This window comes from Oncorhynchus clarkii, chromosome 26 (genome assembly GCF_045791955.1).
Source record: "Oncorhynchus clarkii lewisi isolate Uvic-CL-2024 chromosome 26, UVic_Ocla_1.0, whole genome shotgun sequence".
In the NCBI taxonomy this organism is placed as follows: Eukaryota; Metazoa; Chordata; class Actinopteri; order Salmoniformes; family Salmonidae; genus Oncorhynchus; species Oncorhynchus clarkii.
The window spans coordinates 7,755,802-7,781,059 of NC_092172.1; the positions used below are offsets into that span (position 1 = coordinate 7,755,802).

Below are 25,258 nucleotides of genomic sequence, written 5' to 3' on the forward strand. Positions count from 1 at the left end.
AAATATTGTGTCTCACACACACACACACACACACACACACACACACACACACACACACACACACACACACACACACACACACACACACACACACACACACACACACACCCCTTGTGACAAAACTTCCACAATGAGAGCGGCAGGGTAGCCTGGTGGTTAGAGCGTTGGACTAGCAACCGAAAGGTTGCAAGTTCGAATCCCCGAGCTGACAAGGTCAAATCTGTCGTTCTGCCCCTGAACAGGCAGTTAACCCACTGTTCCTAGGCCGTCATTGAAAATAAGAATTTGTTCTTAACTGACTTGCCTAGTTAAATAAAGGTAAAAAAAAAAAAAAAAAAAAAAAAAAAAAAAAAAAAAGACGTCCTGCAGTTCTCAGGTCAGTGTGCTCCTTGAGCCCCCTGCCTACTGCTAAAGCTGCTCTGAGATACTGGAACAGCAGATACATCCCTTCCTCCCTCCCATCCCCTTCACCTCTCACCCACCTCCAGTCATCCACAGTTGCCTGAGGATTGAGCTACGGATCAATACTGTGAAAGGGATTGTAAACCACAGCAGGACTCATATACAGTTACAGTGGTGTTACTTCAGCACTAGAACAGAAGACTCATCTTTTGCCAGTATCACTGTGATCACCAACTCTAGCCATCTGATGTGAAAACCCTGCGTAATAGCATACAGTAGACTATATTTTTTAGGAAAGAACACTGTTATGCTGCTAATGTATTGTCACAGAGGCCCCTTCAGGTAATAAATTAAGCCCTCAACTAAGTGTAGAAAACAAGACACTAAGTACATTTCCAGTCCATCCTTGATCTTTCATGCTGGTTTAGGTTTTAAAGCTCGGGCCATTTATAAGCTATTTTTAAACCTCTTAACTGTTACACAACAACACATATCCCTTATCTTGAAGATTTACAACAGGACAGGCAGCCAAACGGGTGAGAGAATACAAAGATGTACCATGCTGCTTTACGAGATAGGAAACAGCTATCTGAAAGACACTGTTACTAGCTCTTTTAGCTTAATTTCAAAAGCATTTCCATTTCAGTTTCCACAACTGATGACATTTTGAGTAGAAAATATAGATACCTTCAAATGTTATTCAGATAACAGAAGCATATTAAAAAACGGTCTCCTTTCAGCGCCTGGAATACATTCAGAAACTAAAACTAGACCATTATCAAATATGTATTATTGGACACGTGTTCCCTAAAAATAAGCTATGACACCGTGTTTTACATTGATATGAAGCTCAAAGAGAACACCAAACACAAGTTAAGAATATGACCCACGGTAAAAAGCCTTATTTAGTATGGCTTAATGACACTTTGGCTTTTTATTTGACTACTACTGAACAGCCTCAACAAACCCGACACAGGCTACTTGGTATCCAGTCTGAACTGTAGTGACTACTCTTTCTGTGTCTCGCCTCGCCACGATGCCAACCATGGTGCTGATGCACCCTGTATGTAGTGGCTTCTTTACACTGGCATTACCAGGATTAGACCTGAACAACGGGGGAATGGTGGTGTCCTCATCAGGTGTTAGATGGAGAGGCAGGAGGGTTCTGAGCATTAATATCCTGTGAATCCCTGGGAGAAGTCACCTTAGAGTGCAGCCAGAGAGATTGGGCCATGGGCAGAGAGGGAGGATTGGTGTGAATGGCTGTACCCTGGGCTGTTTTTAGCAGCAGAGTTGGCGTTGAGGTTTCACTGAGAGGGCACAAATAATTAGGACAGAAATTAATGAGGCCAAGGCTACTTGTGTTAGCCTGGTTAGACTTGACTGAATGCTACTCTCACCATTGTACATGGTTGAGGGCAGCATTCAGTCTGGTTAGCCAGGCTATGAATCTGTTTGCAGCTAAATCAGCATACCAGGAATGACTACTAGCTAACTTACTGTACACCAATCTGAAGCTGAGCTCTCCAGTAATGGCAAGGCTACAAATGAATAGCAGATGAGTCAAGCCAGCACTTAGTGACAACTTAATGACATCCACTGCAGACTATGTCAAGCTAATGCCGTGGTAGTCACTGTTGGGGAGACTGTTAAAATGACAGCCTATCAGTCACTAGGCTGATAGGCTTTTCCTTCACTTTTCCTTCACTCTGCAGTCCAACTCATCCCAAACCATCTCAATTGGTTTGAGGTCAGGTGATTGTGGAGGCCAGGACACCTGATGCAGCACTCCATCACTCTCCTTCTTGGTCAAATAGCCCTCACACAGCCTGGAGGTGTGTTGGATCATTGTCCTGCTGAAAAACAAATGATAGTCCCACTAAGCCAAAACCAGATGGGATGGCGTATCGCTGCAGAATGCTGTGGTAGCCATGCAGGTGAAATCTGCCTTGAATTCTATATAAATCACAGACAGTGTCCCCAGCAAACACACCACAACACCTCCTCCTCCATGCTCCATGGTGGGAAATACACATGGAGGTTATCTGTTCACCCACACCGTCTCACAAAGACACGGCGGTTGGAACCAAAAATCTCAAATTTGAACTCATCAGACCAAGGGACAAATTTCCACCAGTTTAATGTTTATTGCTCGTGTTTTTTGTCCCAAGCAAGTCTCTTCTTCTTATTGGTGTCCTTTAGCCGTGTTTTTTTGCAGCAAATCGACCATGAAGGCCTGATTCACGCAGTCTCCTCTGAACAGTTGATGTTGAGATGTGTCGGTTACTTGAACTCTGTGAAGCAGTTATTTGGGCTGCCATTTCTGACTCTGGTAACTCTAATGAGCATATCCACTGCAGCAGTGGTAACTCTGGGTCTTCCATTCCTGTGGCGGTCCTCATGAGCCAGTTTCATCATAGCGCTTGATGGGTTTTGAAACTGCATTTGAAGAAACGCTCAAAATGTTTGCCATTTTCCAGATTGATTGACCTTCATGTCTTAAAGTAATGATGAATTGTTGTTTCTCTTTGCTTATTTGAGCTGTTCTTGCCATAATAAGGACTTGGTATTTTACCAAATAGGGCTATCTTCTGTATACCACCCCTACCTTGTCAAAACACAACTGATTGGCTCAAACGCATTAAGAAGGAAATAAATTCCACAAAATAACTTAACAAGGCACACATGTTAATTGAAATGCATTCCAGGTATCTACCTCATGAAGCTGGTTGAGAGAATGCCAAGTGTGCAAAGCTGTCATCAAGGCAAAGGGTGGCTATTTGAAGCATCTCAAATACATTCTGATTTGATTAACACTTTTTTGGTTACTACATGATGTGTTATTTCATCGTTGTGATGTCTTCACTATTATTCCACAATGTAGAAAACAGTAAAATAAAGAAAAACCCTTGAATGAGTAGGTGTTCTAAAACTTTAGACCGGTAGTGTACAAGTGAAAGACAGGCAGAGTTAACAGCAAAATGAGATGCTCGCAGGTGTATAGTCCCTTGACCTACATAAAATCACTTACAAATCCCTCAAGGGTATTCATTCCTGGTTTCTTTTTCCCTGACAGGTTGACCCTAAACAAATTGTCAGAACAGTTTAATTCAGGTTGGATAAGGTCAAATCAATTGGTGAAGGAGTTCTTGAAAACCATGTAACATGTTCTACTCCTTATATCAGCCTCTGACTCATCAGTATATTGGGTCCAGGCCGTTACATTGCAGAACCAAGGAAAGACAGCACAGAGCTAATCCAATAACATATGACCTGTCCGGATAGTGAAACATCAAGCCAGCATCAAGCTACTGTTACACAAAACTAAGGCTTGATTTACACATGGCTGGAAGGATCCAAACTACCTGTTTAATGAAAAAATTGAAGACCCACAGAATGTAGAGATGTTGTATCTAATATAAATAAAACATTTAAAAGTATGAACATTTAAGCACTCACTGTAAAGTCGCTCTGGATAAGAGCGTATGCTAAATGACTAAAATGTCAAATATATGTATCTTATAAGCCCCAATGCAGCCGTTTTCATCTCAATATCAAATCCTTTCTAGGTAGCAATTAAGTACCCTACTGTGATTACTTTCAATTAAAAATGTCAAAAACAAACCAAATTATCATCTTAGCAAACAAAGAGCAATTTCTCAAGCAAAAATTTCTCGAGGACTGTCTGAGAGTGGTCTGTGTAGGAAGGCCAAAACAAAAAACTAGCTGTTATTGGCAGAGAGGTTTGGATTTTTTTAATTTTATAACATTTTTACATTTGACACATTTAGCAGATGCCCCTATCCAGAGCGACTTACAGGAGCCGTTAATGACTGCAAAACTGCTGTATTGATTGTGTACCGGGATGTACAGTAGGGATAAAGTAGGCTAAATGGATAGGGGCGTCTGTTAAATGACTAAAATGTCATTAAAAAAAGAGTTCCAAACCTCTCTGCCAATAATAGCTAGTTTTTTTTGTTTGGCCTCCCAACGCAGACCACTCTCAGACAGTCCTCGAGAATTTTTTTGCCGTGACAATATTTGTGCTTCTTTTTTTAAACAATTTTAATTGAAAGGGATCACAGTAGGTTACTTAATTGTTACCCAGAAATGATTTGATACCGAGAGAGAAAAAAACGTCTGCATTGGGCCTACAAGATACATTTGACTTTTTAGTAATTTAGTAATTAACGGTTATACACAGGCACTACAGAAGTTGCTATAGCAGAGATTTGAAAGACTTTCCGGAGTCAGTAATAATTACCAAGGCGGCTTTATAAATCTGTCAAATAATTGAAATATGAAGCTAGTGCTGAACTTAAGATACTGGTTATTTGGGCTTTTCCCAAAGTTGCAAAACTATCACTAAACTGTCTTCTAAACAGGGTCTGTTGTTTTTGAAACGTATGGAAGAAGGCAGATGGAGACTCCGCTTGGCTAAGGTAAAATGAGCTTGAGTAGAGAGAGAGGAAATAAGGAGGAGGAGGGCTGCAGTTATGTAGAGAGATGTCTGTGCCACCCCGGCCCTCAGAGAGAGCAGATGCAGCTCTGGCAGATGGGCTGAGACCCTTCGCATGTGTTAGGAGGACACCGCTCCAAGCGTTCCCGGTCTCATCTTTGCCTGCTAAAAAATCATCTTCTGCTCCTCTTTCCCTTTCTAGCTGCATCTCTGGACATGGTGATGCTCTTCCGTCACAACCCCCTGTCAGGCAGGGCGAATGTGACCTCATTTTCTTGTATAGAGTTTCTACTGGTTGCTGGTGGTGGTAGTTGTGCAGAATTGTACTAGGCCCAAATGCACAATGAGGATTGGTCTGGAAAGTATTTTTGTTCAAGACAGTCAGGTGTTGTACAGGTACATCACAAGTGTTTTGGGACCTTTGGCCAACACAGAGATCATCCTAATCTTGCTTTTAAAATGTTGAGACTCCTCGTTGACCTCAAAGCCCTCAAACTCTCGGGTCTTCTAGACGGGGTTTCATCACTGGCCTGAGAGGTTGGCCTCCTGTGATCCCAATCAGATCACTCCATTTAAATCAGCAGCTTATTAAACAAGAGCTCATACTGTATATAGGCCACCATATGTTGTACTGTTGGGCACCATCAAGGGCCATGGGTCTGGAACAATCCCAGAAATAAACGGTTTAAGGTTTGACTTTTAAAATGGGTTTATAACATTGCTTCAAATGCATTTTGTATATTGGCTGTAAATGCGTCACAGTGTGATATTTGAAGGTTAAAAAAAAGAGTTTTGGAAAAAACAATAGCAGTAGGCACCAGCCTGACAGCCTTGTGCCAATATCAACAGGGCAAAGGGGTCGACCAAAGGGTCGACCGCAGGCAGATCACATTCCCTGAGGCCACTGAAAACCATCAAGACAAATCAGCCACAACATCAATGGTGGCTCAGACGCTCAGCCTCCAGACATGCGATAGCCCTACAATGGCTCTTTCCTGGAGAGTGATGAATGCACTATGTTGGCCCATATAGACAAATTAAAACACAGTGAATATTGATTCAATAATACAGTGCATTCGGAAAGTATTCAGACCCCTTCCCCTTTTCCACATTTTGTTACGTTTGTCTTATTTTAAAATTGATTAAATAAAACTTTATCCTCATCAATCCACATGCAATAGCCCATAATGACAAAGAAAAAACAGGTTTGTAGAATATTAGCAGAAACAAACCCCAGAAATACCTTATTTAGATAAGTACTCAGACCCTTTGCTCCGAGACTCGAAATTGATCTCAGATGTATCCTGTTTCCATTGATCACCCTTGAGATGTTTGTACAACTTGATTGGAGTCCACCTGTCGTAAATTCAATTGGTTTCACATGAATTGGTAAGGCACACACCTGTCTACATAAGGTCCCACAGTTGACAATGCATGTCAGAGCAAAAACCAAGCTATGAGGTCGAAGGCATTGTCCGTAGAGCTCAGAGACAGGATCGTATCAAGGCACCAACACATTTCTGCAGCATTGAAAGTCCCCAAGAACACAGTGGCGTCCATCAATCTTAAATGGAAGAAGTTTGGAACCATCAAGACGCTTCCTAGAGCTGGCCTCCCAGCCAAACTGAACAATTGGCGGAGAAGGGCCTTAGTCAGGGAGGTGACCAAGAACCGGATGGTCACTCTGACAGAGCTCCAGAGTTCCTCTGTGGAGATGGGAGAACCTTGCAGAAGGACAACCATCTCTGTAGCACTCCACCAATCAGGCCTTTATGGTATCGTGGATAGACGGAAGCCACTCCTCAGTAAAAAGGCACTGACAGGTGCCTTTTGGCCACCTCCAAGCGGGCTAAAGGACTCTCAGACCATCAAAAACTGTGGGGATGTTTTTCAGTGGCAGCGACAGGGAGACTAGTCGGGATGTAAGTCGCTTGCGGTATGTCTCTATCAGTTTTGCACATCGAGAGACTGAACATTTTTCCCATTCCTCCTTGCAAAACAGCTCGAGCTCAGTGAGGTTGGATGGAGAGCATTTGTGAACAGCAGTTTTCAGTTCTTTCCACAGATTCTCGATTGAATTCAGGTCTGGACTTTGACTTGGCCATTCTAACACCTGGATATGTTTATTTTTGAACCATTCCATTGTAGATTTTGCTTTATGTTTTGGATCATTGTCTTGTTGGAAGACAAATCTCCGTCCCAGTCTCAGGTCTTTTGCAGACTCCATCAGGTTTTCTTCCAGAATGGTCCTGTCTTTGGCTCCATCCATCTTCCCATCAATTTTAACCATCTTCCCTGTCCCTGCTGAAGAAAAGCAGGCCCAAACCATGATGCTGCCACCACCATGTTTTACAGTGGGGATGGTGTGTTCAGGGTGATGAGCTGTGTTGCTTTTACGCCAAACATAACATTTTGCATTGTTGCCAAAAAGTTCAATTTTGGTTTCATCTGACCAGAGCACCTTCTTCCACATGTTTGGTGTGTCTCCCAGGTGGCTTGTGGCAAACTTTAAACGACACTTTTTATGGATATCTTTAAGAAATGGCTTTCTTCTTGCCACTCTTCCATAAAAGGCCAGATTTGTGCAATATACGACTGATTGTTGTCCTATGGACAGAGTCTCCCACCTCAGCTCTGCAGTTCATCCAGAGTGATCATGGGCCTCTTGGCTGCATTTCTGATCAGTCTTCTCCTTGTATGAGCTGAAAGTTTAGAGGGACGGCCAGGTCTTGGTAGATTTGCAGTGGTCTGATACTCCTTCCATTTCAATATTATCGCTTGCACAGTGCTCCTTGGGATGTTTAAAGCTTGGGAAATCTTTTTGTATCCAAATCCGGCTTTAAACTTCTTCACAACAGTATCTCGAACCTGCCTGGTGTGTTCCTTGTTCTTCATGATGCTCTCTGCGCTTTTAACGGACCTCTGAGACTATCACAGTGCAGGTGCATTTATACGGAGACTTGATTACACACAGGTGGATTGTATTTATCATCATTAGTCATTTAGGTCAACATTGGATCATTCAGAGATCCTCCCTGAACTTCTGGAGAGAGTTTGCTGCACTGAAAGTAAAGGGGCTGAATAATTTTGCACGCCCAATATTTCAGTTTTTGATTTGTTAAAAAAGTTTGAAATATCCAATAAATGTCGTTCCACATCATGATTGTGTCCCACTTGTTGTTGATTCTTCACAAAAAAATACAGTTTTATATCTTTATGTTTGAAGCTTGAAATGTGGCAAAAGGTCGCAAAGTTCAAGGTGGCCGAATACTTTCGCAAGGCACTGTATTTTAGAATAAGGCTGCAACGTAACAAAATGTAGAAAAAGTCAAGTGGTTTGAATATTTTCTGAATGCACTGTCCATATATGGTTATTCCTGGTGTTCCATCTGAGAAGGAAAACCCCTGAAGCAGGCAGAATAATATAAACCTTCATTGGTGTTGTGGTGTTGATCCCCTGTGAGCAGGCTCTGGCTCTGATCCAGCATCTCTTCGGTTACCAGGGAAATAGTTGATGCACAGATGGATCCTTAGAGCCTGTTTCTCTCTGTTTACAGATAGATTGAGTCAACACACCATGCGATTGATTTTCTCTACTAGAGGTGTCAGGCAATCAGTGGCATTCTCGGTTAATTGATTACAGCCAAAGGCTAAGGGAAAGTATAAGACAGATCTTTGCTTATCCAATGTGGATGGTGGATGAATGAAAATCGGGTAACAATTTCCACATGACAAGTGTTTTATAATAAAAAAAACATCTCATCAGGCCATCGTAGCTAACCATTCTCATAGCTAAATGTGATGGGGGAATCGCAATATTACAATATTACGCACTGAACAAAAATATAAAACGCAACACGCAACAATTTCACTGAGTTACAGTTCATATAAAGGAAATCAGTCAATTGAAATGACAAGGCCAATGGATCTGATCCCAGTAGCCAACCAAAAACAACGGCGCTGTAGACGGGGCAGATGGAGCGGCCTTCTGGTCAGACTCCGTAGACGTGCACATCGCTCACCGCTCCTGAGTATACTACTCACCAATGTCCAGTCTCTTGACAACAAGGTAGACTAAATTTGTAACATTCTCTGTTTCACAGAAACATAGCTCTCTCAGGATATGTGGTCGGAATCGGTTCAGCCACCGGTCTTCTCCACGGCGTCAGAGATAAACACCTCTCCGGAAAGAGGAAGGGGGGGGGGGGGGGGGGTGTATGATTTGAACATAACGCGCCCAATGTATACTGAGATTTTTTTAAATAAATATGAACATTACCGAACAAAACATACATGTATTGTGTAACATGAAGTCCTATGAGTGTCATCTGATGAAGATCATAAAAGGTTAGTGATTAATTCTCTCTCTATTTCTGCTTTTTGTGACTCCACTCTTTGGCTGGAAAAATAGCTGTGTGTGTTTTTGTGACTTGGCTCTGACCTAACATAATCGTTTGTGGTGCTTTCGCTGTAAAGCCTATTTGAAATCGGACACTGTGGTGGGATTAACAACAAGAGTACCTTTAAAATTGTGTAAGATACATGTATGTTTGAGGAATTTTAATTATGAGATTTCTGTTGTTTTGAATTTGGACTTTCATTGGCTGTTGACATATCAATCCCGTTAACGGGATTTCAGCCCTAAGAAGTTTTAAGCAAGTAAGACACGTGAATATGCCTCCAATAGAGTTAACACGTCTCTATTGTTGGACCTGATTAGATCATTATTTGATCTATTGTGAATCCCATGAAAGCATTTCACAGGGCCTTTTGCCACTATGATTTCTAGGCTTTTCTGGCTATTTCCCACCAGGCTTAGACTAAGTACGTCAGCTCTGTAAGAAGACTGAACTGGAGATCATGTGGGCCATCGTTATCGTCTTATAAATCCTTCTCGATTCCTCCTTTGTCCTTCATTCACCATCTCCACATCCTTATGACTTGGAAATCCATGTTGACAAAAATGTCAGTGCCTCTTAACAAAAGGAAAGAAGTGTTCTCACTCGCCTGCTTCCACAAACCATACGGCTACTGTCCTATAAACACATCATCAGCAATTCCTTATCAGAGGCTGAAGCAGAACTAAAATAGCCTCCTTATAAAATGTTATTCTATTCTTAATGTCTATGTCTCTTCTCCGCCGCTCTCCTTTCCATAATCATTCCTTCTGAGAGTCGGGGCCTCTCTCTAGCAAAGTGGGCAAACCATGCGTTGGGAATTGTAAAGGGTGAAAGGTTGTAAAAGGTTCTGACTTGTGACCTGTAGTAGAGCCCTAACCCAGGCAGCCAGGTTCTGACACATAACCAAAACCTATATTTCTGTCCACAGAAATGGTCCCAAATTAATGAATTACCTTGGTTAAGTTCAATTACAGTAGACACATGAGCTACTGATGTCGCACTTCCTTTTGCTTCAGAAAGGACAAATAAATAATCCAGTTTCTGACACCATAGCGCCTCGTTAGAAAAATGGGCCTTCGTGTCTGTCGACTTCACGGTGAGATTTCTCCTTTAGAGAAGAGGGAGGAGAACGGGGGGGGGGGGGGGGTGGATGGCTAAGAGGTCCCCTCCAGCTCTAGCTCATTAAAATTCCACTGAGTTAAAGAGGCGAGAGACCACCAACGGCTGCTCTCTGTTTTGCGCCATCACAGCCGACAGGCAGCATGTGTTTACTCAGGGCCACAGAGATAAACACACTTAAACATAACAAGGGGAAAAAACAAACAAAACACAGCCAGAGAGAGAGAGAAAGAGAGAGAGAGAGAGAGAGAGAGAGAGAGAGAAACACAGAAAGATGACTAAAACAGAATTCCGACTCACTGTCTGTGGCGCTCGGCATTGGTATCTCGCAAAGGTAGAGCACAAGAAAATGTTTAACAGCACTCTGATCATGATGAAGGTCATTAGTGGTCAGAACGTTGCTTTGCACGCTGCTGCAATCAAAGATGTACTCTGATACGATTGAATATGTCCATATTTGGTTACATCAACTTACTAAACTGGGCTCTTTCGTTGAGTCTGGCATTTCTTTAACATTTCGATTACCTGATTGAACTAGGATAGTACCCAACAGCTCATTAGCTAATGCACCATAACGTCAGGAGTACTGTAAGTGCTCTCAGCAACGGGGAGGCATATCAGGCGTCTCGTTTTAATGACGTCATTGCCAGGCACGTCTCGTGTCAGTGCCGACTTCACTTCCGACACGGATCTTAAAAACAGCGTGGACAGCATGGCTGGCATGACCGTTATCTCGGCCCTCAAACCCTATCTCTACACAAAGGCTCATCTTAGATCAGCATCCGCCAGCAACACGTCGTCAAAGACGCCTCTGTTCATTTGCAAACAGCGATACAGTACCAAGCTATTCATTCTCGTTGTTTCCTCATTATCTAACTTGCATCAAAGAAAATATTGTGTGTCGTCAGCATGAGCGCTAAGATGAACTAAGATGAGCGGTGACTCGGTTAGAGAGGACGGTGCTGTGGCAAGTGCCATTGTGACTGATTGATCTGAGTCACATCTCCCTCTGTCATCACCAGCCGACAGTCTGTGGACCCAGGTCTCAGTGGAACAACACGCATCTAAACTCCATCACACAGGTCTCAGCGCCCTGGCTCAGACTAGCCCAAACTTCATCTCTGGAAATCTTTCATCTTTTCATCTTGTGATTGTGCTTTGAAGGCTTTCAGGGAAGGCGGGGGGGGGGGGGGAGCAGCTAATTAGGTTTAAAAATAACCTCTGGGTGAGAGAGATGTGTAACATTCTCGTCCTGTTCTGCTCGGAGGGTGCAAGGCCTCGAAGTATCACTGGCCCTAGCCACTTGTGGGTTACGAGCCGAAAAGTAAAAGAACAGCGGACGGCATACCAGAGATAGATGTGCATGACAGAGTAGTAGTAAGACAACAGGATGAATGTTGTCATTGAATCTGGTGCAAGGTCACCGCGACTGGCAGGTGACATTTTGGGATTTGACGTTGGCGTTGTCTCTCGATGTGTGTTATGACCATGGGGACACATTGTGACACCACCACGTGACTGCGATTGTGTTAATGAGGAGAACGAGTCGCACACCTTCTCAGAGAGCAGAGGAGATGATCCGAGTTTCCTAATCAAGCTCGACTATTCCACTGGCAATGGAAATAAATCACTCACTCTTACTAAATCAATCCTCGACTGTTTCTACGGCTAATCTCTGCAGTCGTTGCCTCCTACACGTCCTCACTCATTCAGAGATGGGCAAAGTGCATCCCATGCTGTAGTCTAACCAGGTAGTGTTTGGCCGACTAGTAATACTGTATACTGTAACCTGAGTGCTTCATTTATGCCATGGTGTTACGGTGCAACACTCAGCGACAGGGTATGCAATGGTTGGAAAAGACAGACTTGTCTGCGATTAGTGTGTAGACTGTACATCAAGGTCAGACCAAAAGCAGACCAGGCTGTACTGTATAGACATAGAGGCACAGATCAATCCCCCATACAGTAATCACAACGCACACACACACACACACGTGAGTGACGAACGCAAACACCAGTACTACAGCTGCCTCGGAGGGACAACTGCATGGATACTAACCCGCTCACACATACAGCCCAGTCATTATTGGCATGTACTGGAAACTCATACCTGTTGCTACTCCTAAGTGAGCATCCAGGAATCAAATCAAGCACAGAACATTTACAGCCACCACAGCATTGTAATCAATGCACTTCAGTGGCTTAGTGAGAGGTTGGTCTGTGCCTTACCTCCTGCCGAACAGTTTGAGGCCAGTGAAGGGTTTGCTTTGCCTTCGGCCCGTGTCCGGGTGCTCCCCGTCAGGTAAGAGGGCGGTGGGCAGGTCTGAGTTGGAAGAGGAGGCAGAGGTGGTGGCGACGGCACCCTCCCCTTCCCTCAGGGAGCCCGGGTTTGAGTCGGGCCCGGCCAGCCCAGGCCCTGCCCCCTGGTCACACTGTTGCTCCATGGCAGCCTCTCCGTCAGCCACTAACACAGGTCCACTCCAGAGTAGGGGCTTAAAAAGTGCTCCAGGAGTCACAAAGTCCTCATGGCTGTAGCCGCAGCAAAAAAATGGCAACAATTCTCACTAGTAAATACCCACGTGAAAAAGAGTAAACAGTCTACCGGAGCTCTACCGGGCTTACCTCAGTCCCTCCCAACCAGCATAGACCAAACAAGATAACAGAGAAGAGAAAAGTCAGAAAGAGATGCTTAGGCTCCCAGGTCCTGATTAGCCTCCGTGTGGAGTAAGCTTCCCATTCCGCCAGAGGGAGAGATCATTGTTTGAGCTACGTCCTGTAATCCTCTTTGTCTCTCCCTTTCTCTTTTTCTCAAGTTCCACCAGCACACTTCCTCAGGAAGTTAAGTCCTGCTGCAGAGTTCAAGTCCCTGAGTCCTTGATCCATTGGCTTCAAGCAGAGGCTGTTTCTTAGGAGCTTGTAGTTGGTTGTTGTTTCCTTCATTCCTTTTTTCCCTCCCCTCTCCTCCTTCTCTCACTTCACTCCCCCCCACCCCCCCGCCTCCTTTGAGAACCTCGGTCTCCCGTTTCTCTGATCCTCTGCTGTCCGTACTGCTCTCCCTGCTGCTCACGCTCAATTTTGCACTCACGCAGCTCAGTCGGCTCCCTCTCTCAGGACTGCAACAGTCCAGGAAGTGTCAAATCCAGAAGAGCCACTCATAGGACCCCAAGCATAGGTGCCTATTCAGCTGCCTGACTGTTTTTCCTGTCTTTCAGTGTGTGGCTTGTACTCTCCACTCGCTATGTTTAGTAGCTGTCTCTTAGAAAGATCTCTCTCTCTCTCCAGATTGGCCTGAGGTGGGAAGCAGATGCATGGCCATCCACTGTTGGTTCATTAGAAATACATGAGAGATAGGGAGAAGGAGGGGGAGGAGAAGGAGAGCCCAGGACACTCCTCCATAAGCCCTGTGTGGTGAGGGAGTACGGCAAACTCCCTGTGCCTGCTTGCCTGTCAATGTGGAAGGGTGAATATTGTGCTAGACGCTTCCCACCGACACAGCCAGCCTGCTTGTTCTCGTTCAGTCGCCAAGTTGCTTCGGCTCACAAAAACCCAGCCTATACTGTGTTTTTTCCCCTGTGTGTTAACAAGATAGAAAAGCCACATATAATTAGTGGAGTCAGGAGCACAGTGACACCAAAATATGGCTCTGAGGGACAGTCCCATAGAACTGTCCCCAGATACACAGACAGGGGTGTAGAGAATCTAGATGGATGGGGTGTTTGCATGCGTGTGTGTTGTCTAATGTTCCATTTGTTGATCCAGTCGATTGCACACATTTATGTGTGTGGATAAGAGTTTCCAGCGTTGGCACCAAGCTCTGCAGCATGTTCAGTTGCCAGCCTACTCAAACATTACATAAAGAGGGGTAGAAAGCCCACGCCATCCATTTGGTATGGCTTAAAACGCACGCTGTAGAGTGCAATGCGGCAACACTGCTGTGCTCAGCTGTTCCTCATCCAGCCCTGAGTCAGCTGATAACGGTTATAGCACAGACTTGACTCTGTCTGATCAGAACATTTCAACTGTGGCATCTATGAAGTAACAACCTCAGCTTGGAGTCCTCTCTCTCCAACGCCTTCTCTTTACCCCCCCCCCCCCCCATTTATTTTTGTAATCTCTGTTTATCCCACTCTCCAAGAGTAACAGACTCAAAAGTAACAGACTCTCACACACAAATAGTGATTATCTGCCTCTTACATTCGCAGCAAATTGAGATAATCAGAGGAAAGTGTCCACCCACCATCATGCAGGGATATGAGTCAACAAATGACCAGGCGAAGGAGACCCTGGACTGACGCCATCAGAGGATCCCCGCAAACAGGCTCCTCTGTGTCTGCTGGGCAGAAAATAGGACCTCCCCAGACCTGTTTATTCATTTATTTGTCCTCAATGGGAATATCTTTCAAATAAACCGTGTAAAAAAAATAATAGGGCTTTCAACAGACTCAGCACCTCTAGAATGTGTTCGTTCAGCTTCATTCTCGGGGATCAAAACCACACCGAATGCCAAATCTCTCTCTCTCACACACACACACACAACTCCTCTCCTCTCCCTGCTCCCCTCTCTAATCAACCGAATCAATCCCCAGGTTTTAGAGCGCCCTCTGCTTCAATAATGCATCATGCCACGAGGAGGAAGAGAGATGGGAGCGCCACACAGACGGGGCTGGATACAGGGCTCCAGTTAGTCCACCAGACGACCTATTAGTCACAAAAACAACAGCGAGGAAATATACACGACTCCTACAAGAACCTCAAGCAACTACCACGTTACTAAGCCAGACATTGGTAATACCACTACACATATATTACTACGTGTGCAATTGAGAGTTTTGTGTCAATGTGAGTCGCACCATCGAGGGCCAGAGAAGAGGAACCTCACTGATTAGTGATTAGCCGCAGGTCCAGACTTAGGAGGCTCTGATCGTCCCCTCCCAACTCTGCCCCCCCCCCCCCCCAGTGGACCACACCAGGCACAGCCTAATGGACCACACCAGGCACAGTCTCAGCCTAATGGACCACACTGCAGTTAACTGTATCAATTAGGAAGCAATAGGTCCAGGATATGGGGAGCTGGAAAAGGTCTCTCTTTTAATTCAGTGAATAATGATGGCTCTGGACTGCCTTGCTATCTGGGGCCAATTACATTATGGGGGTGGGCTGTTTCTGTGGAGAGACCTTTCATCCCCTGTGGTTCAAACAGCAAGTGTCTTCTGTCCGTGTTGCAGTCTCTTTATAACAAACATTATCGTAGGTCAATGTCTCAGCAATATTTTATAGTTGGTCAATATTTTATGATAGAGTGCCTTCGGAAAGTATTCAGACCCCTTCACTTTTCCCACGTTGCTACGTTACAGTCTTATTCTAAAATGGATTAAATGAAATGTTTCCTTCGTCAATCAACACACAATACCCCATAACGACAAAGTGAAAACAGTTTTGACATTTTTGCAAATGTTTATTTACATAAGTATTCAGACACTTTGCTATGAGACTCGAAATTGAGCTCTGGTGCATCCTGTTTCCATTGATCATCCTTGGGATGTTTCTACAACTTGATTGGAGTCCAACTGTGGTAAATTCAATTGATTGGACATGATTTGGAAAGGCACACATGTCTATATAAAAGGTCCCACAGTTGACAGTGCATGTCAGAGCAAACACCAAGCCATGAGGTTGAAGGAATTGTCCGTAGAGTTCCGAGACAGGATTGTGCCGAGGCACAGATCTGGGGAATGGTACCAAATGATTTCAGCAGCATTGAAGGTCCCCAAGAACACAGTTGCCTCCATAATTCTTAAATGGAAGAAGTTTGGAACCACCAAGACTATTCCTAGACTAAGAACCTTATGGTCACTCTGACAGAGCTCCTCTGTGGAAATGGGAGAATTGTCGAGAAAGAGAACCATCTCTGCAGCACTCCACCAACCAGGCCTTTATGGTAGAGCGGCCAGACGGAAGCCACGCCTCTGTGAAAGGCATTTCAGCCCGCTTGGAGTTTGCCAAAAGGCACATAAAGACTCAGACCATGAGAAACTAGATTCTCTGGTTTGATGAAACCAAGATTGAACTCTTTGGCCTGAATGCAAAGCATCACATCTGGAGGAAACCTGGCACCATCCCTACGGTGAAGAATGGTGGTGGCAGCATCATGCTGCTGGGATGTTTTTCAGCGGTAGGGACTGGGAGACTATTTAGGATTGAGGGAAAGATGAACAGAGCAAAGTACAGAGAGATCCTTGATGAAAACCTGCTCCAGAGCGCTCAGGACCTCAGACTGGGGCAAAGGTTCAACTTGCAACAGGACAACAACCCTAAGCACACACAGCCAAAACAACGCAGGACTGGCTTTGGGCAAGTCTTCGAATGTCCTTGAGTGGCCCAGCCAGAGCCCTGGCTTGAACCCAATTGAACATCTCGAGAGACCTGAAAATAGCTGTCCAACCTGACAGAGCATGAGAGGATCTGCAGGAAAAAATGGGAGAAACTCCCCAAATATAGACGTCCCAAGCTTGTAGCGTCATACCCAAGAAGACTCGAGGCGCTAAGTAAAGGGTCTGAATACTTATGCAAATGTTTTTTTATATATATAAATTAGCAAAAATGGATAAAAATCTGTTTTTGCTTTATCATTATTTTTTAAGAATAAGGATGTAACCTAACAAATGTGGAAAAAGTGAAGGGATCTGAAAACTTCCCGATATTGATATATTTGAGAATTCCATAAAAAAAAAATGAAAGACAGCTTGTGAGGTATGACGACGATAACTGGGAACATCATATCAAACTACGAGACAGCAGTCCTTTAGATTATAGAAGGCTCTGTGATTTACATCTCAGTAGATGTGGTGAGTTGGTCATTAAATTAGCTGACCATAGAGAGCAATAGTAATGGTTTGTTTTTGCAGGCAAAACTCTCATGGCTTGTTGGCCAAAGCCTATGGGGGAAATTAATAGGATTTTGGGATAATTGCAGAAAATAAGATCTGTGTTAAACACAGGCTTAAGACATCATATACGTTTTGTTCTATTAGAATCCTCATCAGTTTACATCATTTTTTGTGAATTTTTAAGCATTTGTGTAATCAAAAAAAAAAGCACATAAAGGCTTCATAATTCATAAATGTCACACCCTGACCATAGTTTACTTTGTATATTTCTATGTTGTGGTTGGTCAGGGTGTGATCTGTGTGGGCATTCTATGTTACATGTCTAGTTTGTCTAGTTCTATGTTCGGCCTGATATGGTTCTCAATCAGAGGCAGGTGTTCGTCATTGTCTCTGATTGGGAACCATATTTAGGTAGCCTGGTTTTCACTGTGTGTTGTGGGTGATTGTTCCTGTCTATGTGTTTTCACCAGATAGGCTGTTTAGGTTTTCGTTACGTTCATTACGTTCTTTATTTTGTAGTGTTTGTATTGATTCGTGTTTTACGTTTGTTTATTAAAACATGGATCGCAATCGACACGCTGCATTTTGGTCCGACTCTCCTTCTCATATAGAAAACCATTACAGAATCACCCACCAAAAACGGACCAAGCAGCGTGTCAACAGGCAGCAACAGCAGCGAAAAGAGGAGATACATAGTAAGGATTTCTGGACATGGGAGGAAATCCTCGACGGGAGAGGACCCTGGGCTAAACCAGGGGAGTGTAGCCGCACCAAGGTGCAGCAGGAGAAGGAACAGAGGCAGCAGCAGCAGGAGCAGCTGCAGTGGGAGAGGCTGCACCACCTGGAGAAATGGACATGGGAGGAGGAACTGGACGGTAAAGGACCCTGGGCTCAGCCTGGAGAATATCGCCGCCCCAAGGAAGAACTGGAGGCGGCGAAAGCTGAGAGGCGCAGATATGAGGAGGCAGCACGACGTAGCGGATGGAAGCCTGAGAGGCAGCCCCAAAAATTTCTTGGGGGGGGGCTAACAGGGAGTATGGCTACGCCAGGTAGGAAACCTGGGCAGACTCCCTGTGCTTACCGGGGGGCTAGAGAGACCGGACAGGCACCGTGTTATGCAGTGGTGCGCACGGTGTCTCCAGTGCGGGTGCATAGCCCGGTGCGGTATATTCCAGCTCCGCGTGTCGGCCGGGCTAGATTGAGCGTCGAGCCTAATGCCATGAAGCCGGCTCTACGCAGCTGGTCCCCAGTGCGTCTCCTTGGGCCGGCTTACATGGCACCAGCCTTGCGCTCGGTGTCTCCGGTTCGCCTGCATAGCCCAGTGCGGGCTATTCCACCTCGCCGCACTGGCAGGGCGACCGTGAGCATTCAACCAGGTAAGGTTGGGCAGGCTCGGTGCTCAAGAGCTCCAGTGCGCCTGCACGGTCCGGTTTTTCCAGTACCACCTCCACACCCCAGCCCTCCGGTAGCAGCTCCCCGCACCAGGCTTCCTGTGCGTGTCCTCGGCCCAGTACCACCAGTGCCAGCACCACGCATCAGGCCTACAGTGCGCCTCGCCTGTCCAGCGTTGCCAGAGCCTTCCTCCTCTTCAGCGCTGTCGGAGTCTCCCGCCTGTTCAGAACTGCCAGTTTGCAAGGAGCTGCCAGTTTGCAAGGAGCTGCCAGTCTGCATTGAGCTACCAGTCTGCAAGGAGCTGCCAGTCTGCAGGGAGCTGCCAGTCTGCAAGGAGCCGCCAGAGCTGCCAGTCTGCAGGATGCCGCCAAAGCTGCCAGTTTGCAAGGAGCCGCCAGAGCTGCCAGTCTGCAAGGAGCCGCCAGAGCTGCCAGTTAGCATGGAGCAGCCAGGGCCGCCAGTCAGCATGGAGCAGCCAGGGCCGCCAGTCAGCATGGAGCAGCCAGGGCCGCCAGTCAGCATGGAGCAGCCAGGGCCGCCAGTCAGCATGGAGCAGCCAGGGCCGCCAGTCAGCATGGAGCAGCCAGAGCTGCCAGTCAGCATGGAGCAGCCAGAGCTGTCAGTCAGCATGGAGCAGCCAGTCAGCATGGAGCAGCCAGAGCTGCCAGTCAGCATGGGGCAGCCAATCAGCATGGAGCTTCCAGATCTGCCAGTCGGCCAGACTCTTCCAGATCTGCCAGTCGGCCAGACTCTTCCAGATCTGCCAGTCGGCCAGACTCTTCCAGATCTGCCAGTCGGCCAGACTCTTCCAGATCTGCCAGTCGGCCAGACTCTTCCAGATCTGCCAGTCGGCCAGACTCTTCCAGATCTGCCAGTCGGCCAGACTCTTCCAGATCTGCCAGTCGGCCAGACTCTTCCAGATCTGCCAGTCGGCCAGACTCTTCCAGATCTGCCAGTCGGCCAGACTCTTCCAGATCTGCCAGTCGGCCAGACTCTTCCAGATCTGCCAGTCGGCCAGACTCTTCCAGATCTGCCAGTCGGCCAGACTCTTCCAGATCTGCCAGTCGACCAGACTCTTCCAGATCTGCCAGTCGACCAGACTCTTCCAGATCTGCCAGTCGACCAGACTCTTCCAGGTCTGCCAGTCGACCAGACTCTTCCAGGTCTGCCAGTCGACCAGACTCTTCCAGGTCTGCCAGTCGACCAGACTCTTCCAGGTCTGCCAGTCAGCCAGGATCTGCCAGATCTGCCAGTCAGCCAGGATCTGCCAGATCTGCCAGTCAGCCAGGATCTGCCAGATCTGCCAGTCAGCCAGGATCTGCCAGTCAGCCAGGATCTGCCAGATCTGCCAGTCAGCCAGATCTGCCAGTCAGCCAGGATCTGCCAGATCTGCCAGTCAGCCAGGATCTGCCAGATCTGCCAGTCAGCCAGGATCTGCCAGAACCGCCAGCCAGCCAGGATCTGCCGGATCCAACTACCTGCCTGAGCTTCCTCTCAGTACTGAGCTTCCTCTCAGTGCTGAGCTTCCTCTCAGTGCTGAGCTACCCATCAGTCCCGAGCTACCTCTGTCCCGAGCTGTCCTTCTGTTCCGAGCTGCCCCTCTGTCCCGAGCTGTCATTTAGGAGGGTAACCTATCTAGGGACGCTAAGGAGGTGGACTAAGACTATTATGGAGTGGGGTCCACGTCCAGCGCCAGAGCCGCCACCGCGGACAGATGCCCACCCAGACCCTCCCCTATAGGTTCAGGTTTTGCGGCCGGAGTCCGCACCTTGGGGGGGGGGGGGGTACTGTCACACCCTGACCATAGTTTACTTTGTATATTTCTATGTTGTGGTTGGTCAGGGTGTGATCTGTGTGGGCATTCTGTTACATGTCTAGTTTGTCTAGTTCTATGTTCGGCCTGATATGGTTCTCAATCAGAGGCAGGTGTTCGTCATTGTCTCTGATTGGGAACCATATTTAGGTAGCCTGGTTTTCACTGTGTGTTGTGGGTGATTGTTCCTTTCTATGTGTTTTCACCAGATAGGCTGTTTAGGTTTTCGTTACGTTCATTACGTTCTTTATTTTGTAGTGTTTGTATTGATTCGTGTTTTACGTTTGTTTATTAAAACATGGATCGCAATCGACACGCTGCATTTTGGTCCGACTCTCCTTCTCATATAGAAAACCATTACAATAAAGGTCCTTTTAACTGGCTGATATTATCTCATAGAACAAAACAGAAAATATCTCCTAACCCTGTGTTAACCGCAGACCTTATTTTCGGTGTTTATCCCAAAACCCCATTCATTTCCCCCATAGTAATGGCCAACGAACCAGAGGTAGAAAATGCTAACTCGTTTCCATTTTTCAGGACTACAAGCTGGCGAGCTCTATTAGAAGGGGCCAAAAAGAGCTGTAATTCATGCTGAGGGGTAGACTGGGACAGGACTCCACAGGTGAGGAGGAACAGAGGAATGTAGAGAAGCAGACAGATTATTGGGGAGCACCCCAGGACATGTGGGGTTGAGGGAGAAGGCCTCATACTGAGCACTGAGCAGACAACCTTTACTGTGCAGATTGAATCAAATCAGAATATCCCACTTGAAAACAGTCATCAGGCCACCGCATTGCTACTACATTGTGGCCCTACAGTAAATATAAGGAGTGTAGAGTCCACAGACAGCAAAGTGTCTGATCTGTCAACAAGTAAATAGATCAGCATGATTTTATTTTAGGTCCACCCGAAAATTCCACATTCCTGGGCAGTTTAGGGCACTAGCAGCAGCATGGCCCCTCTCCCTGTCCTGTTGTCACTTTCTACTACTTTGACAGGAAGGAAGTGATGTCACCAGCGGGGGAGTTGTACTCACTTTTACAACTGAACCGCAAGGTGTTTCCTGCTATTGTTCCATTGGCTTTTGTTTTGGTCCTAGTTCTTTCCATCAGAAGGGTTTACTTCAAAATGGGATAAATTAGCTCACATGCCTAAATATTTGGAAATAACAACTTGAAATTGGCATGATCTAATTGACTCAACAACCATCCTTTTTGTAGTAGTAATTATTTCTGGTTGTTTTAATCAAAGTTAGCCGACTCATTGATCCTCCTCCTTAGTATACCCCTCAGCTGTGTTACATGAGTATTCAAACAGCAACACACCGCCTGGTTTCAACTGTCATAAATATATTCCCAGAATAGACAGAGAACGCGTCACACTATAGGCCTACGGGATAAAACAGTGCATTACCTCTATATTGCCTCTAGTTAAGTTAACGCAATCATTGGGTCAGAAGGACATACAGTGAAAAGAACAGCAGTTATTAAACGAATGACGGATGACGGCATGACCAACCAGAAACTCAGAAAGCGAGACAGACCGATAAGCAGATGGAGATGCAGAACAAAACAAGCAGAGGTTTAGGGCGCCCCCCCATGGGTATGTTGTGCAACTGAGTTACATTTCTCCCCAGGGGTTGAATCAATGACCCACACTGCTGTACTAAGTAAATATAACGTGGGCGCATTGTAAGATGAGTGAAAAGTCTTAAGACGAATAGGGACAATATACCAAGGAAGTGTGAATGTTACGATATACACCTTTTTCTTTTATGGAGAATTGTGCAACCAATCTAAGTGAGAAGAAGTCAGTTGTTGCACAAATGAGAACTATAAACTGCTCCTTTTCCCAGAACAAAACAAACATCCAGCCCTTGACTATTGCTCACTGTCATAGCATCAGCAACATCCCAAAAACAGCACAACTTCAGCATTGCATGACATTAGTCTTCACCCGGTTCATCCCAGTCAAATTCTCGGGATAATGGACAACTTTCTGGAACGTTATACAGCCCTGTTTAAGGTCATAAATTAATCCCATACTGGTGGATGGCCAAGCTATTTATAAGCGGACGCTGCAAAACTACATTTCTAAGTTTGACACAGCCTCAACTTCCTTTTCTGTCATAACACAGAAAATATATTATTATCTCAACACGCCATCTTAGTGTTCAGCATCTGTAACCCAAGTAAAGCTTTACTGAGTATACTCTTAGACATACTAAACCAAAAGTCCCACTGAACAAATCAAACCAAAATATAGAGAAATGTTTCCATAGTCTGGGTTTCACACCACGTTCTGGCCATTAGTGGTTTGAGACCAAAAAACCAAAGGGAAGTAAGGAGCACACACCACTACCTGTGAGTGAAGGCAAGCGGAGGGGTTGGAGGGACGTCCCACTTCCCCCAGCGACCCCACATATCCAGTCCTTTGTCCCCACTCTGCCTTCCTTTGTGGCGGCTCACCAAAGAGCGGTCTTCCTTGTCCTGTCTAGCATTCCTGTGTCAGCCCCCAACACAAACCTAACAACGAGTTACGGAGCTCCAGTCCAACTGACAACTGTGCCGTATGTCTCTCAGAACTATCTTATCCCCCCCCCCCCCCCCCGTCCACTTCTGCTCACTTCCTGTTTCATGACTTCCTCATGGCTTGTGACATAAGCCAGTGAGTGAGTGAGTGAGTGAGTGAGTGAGTGAGTGAGAGTGTGAGTGACTGAGTGAGAATGTGTGTAAGTGAGAGAGAGAGATCGAGAGAGAGAGGGAGAGAGAGAGCACACGCACGCATGCCAAAAACATGGTAAAAATAAAACATGGCCAAACTGATTGAGTTGCTGGCTATTTTTAGACAGCTGGAGGACATTCCCCCTACCCCCAATGTTTATCTTTGATAGTTGATGGGGAGGGCAATGAGAAACTTTATACAGCATGTTGAACTAAAAATGAAGGCCTTGAATCCTACAGTACAGTACCTGTCATATATATTGAGTTACAGTATGCCTGAACTTTTGACCTCAGAGTTGTATTCCCGGATTGGACAGTATCGCAATTGTAAAAGCTAATGGGCAGACAAGTTTAGTTGAATGTCACTTATTGCTTGGCACACGTATTACAACAATAAAACAGTTGGAAGTGAGAGGATGGAGGAGAGATATCTCCGTTCGTCTCCCAGCCTCCTTGATTTAGCTTGCATTCCTGGCTGATGGTGTAGCGCTGTGTGAGCCGAAAGACGAGTAGCAGAGCAGACCGAGCCGCTGCACTACCTTACATGTGAAAAGTGATTGCTGTAAAAAGACAGCGTGAGTAAGAGAATGTGAGACAGACAGACAGACAGACAGACAGACAAAATGTGGGTGAGAGACAGAGAGGATAGGCAGAACATAAAAAAGAAAAAGCTAAGACCGACATCTGTCATGGTGACCAGCTGATCTCGTATCTCTTCAGGTCTAAGATCAGAGTTAGGGACAGGGACAACCTGATGCCCTATCATCATATAGATCAGTCCTGGGCAAAATATGCCCACCGGGCTGGATCCGTCCCGCCAGCAGATTAAAAGCAGCACGTGGTGGATTTATTTTTTTATACAATATTTTTATGTAGTCAAGTGAATGCGACGCTTAGGTCATAGAACCGTGGTTACGTGAGTAATATCCAATGTTCGCTAAAGCGGTTGCGACAAACAGACTAGTTTGGCTCTAGGTTTTGAACGATTGGGGATATAGCTACACTGAACAAAAACATAAAATGTAACGCAGCAATTTCAAAGATTTTACTGAGTTACAGTTTGTATAAGGAACTCAATAAATTCAATTCATTAGGCCCTAATCTATGGATATCACATGACTGGGAATACAGATATGCATCTGTTGGTCACAGATACCTTAAAAAAAGGTAGAGGCGTGGATCAGAAATCCAGTCAGTGTCTGGTGTGACCACCATTTGCCTCATGCAGAGCGACATCTCTTTCGAACAGAGTTGATCAGGCTGTTGATTGTGGTCTATGTAATGTTGTCCCACTCCTCTTCAATGGCTGTGTGAAGTTGCTGTATATTTTGGCGGGTACTGGAACGCTGTCATACACGTTGATCCAGAGCATCCCAAACATGCTCAATGGGTGACATGTCTGGTGAGTATGCAGGCCATGGAAGAACTGGGACATGTTCAGCTTACAGGAATTGTGTACAGATCCTTGCGACATGGGACCGTGCATTATCATGCTGAAACATGAGGTGGTGGCGGCGCTGGAATGGCACGACAACGGGCCTCAGGATCTCGTCACGTTATCTCTGTCCATTCAAATTGCCATCAATAAAAATGAAATTGTGTTTGTTGTCTGTAGCTTATGCCTCCCCATACCATAACCCCACCACCTCTATGGAGCACTCTGTTCACAATGTTGACATCAGCAAACCGCTCGCCCACACGACGCCATACACGCTGTCTGTCATCTGCCGTGTACAGCTGAAACCGGGATTCATCCGTGAAGAGCAACCTTCTTTAGCGTGCCAGTGGTCATCGAAGGTGAGCATTTGCCCACTGAAGAAGTTGGTTACGACGCCAAACTGGTGAGGACAACGGGCACACAGGTGATCTTCCCTGAGACGATTTCTAACAGTTTGTGAAGAAATTCTTCGGTTGTGCAAAACCACAGTCTCACCAGCTGTCCGGGTGGCTGGTTTCAGACGATCCCTCAGGTGAAGAAGCCGAATGTGGAGGTCCTGGGATGGTGTGGTTACACATGGCCTGTGGATGTGAGGCTGGGTGGACGTACTGCCAAATTCTGT

The 25,258-nt window shown here is 45.8% G+C and overlaps 1 protein-coding gene across 5 annotated transcripts in view; it reads right to left on the reverse strand.

Annotated features, from left to right (window-relative positions):
* Window positions 1-23,179, reverse strand: part of LOC139385015 (diacylglycerol kinase zeta-like) — a 124,968-nt gene extending 101,789 nt beyond the window's left edge. For 2 of the 5 annotated variants that reach the window (XM_071129994.1, XM_071129993.1), the window contains exon 1: window positions 22,837-23,055. In XM_071129994.1, the coding sequence (XP_070986095.1) occupies window positions 22,837-22,898 (62 nt within the window). In that variant the 5' untranslated portion in view covers window positions 22,899-23,055. Of the gene's footprint in view, window positions 1-12,609; window positions 13,496-22,836 lie in introns of those variants that run through there. The other 3 variants (XM_071129996.1, XM_071129995.1, XM_071129992.1) reach the window with 3 other exon arrangements.
* Between the last annotated feature and the right edge of the window lie 2,079 nt (window positions 23,180-25,258).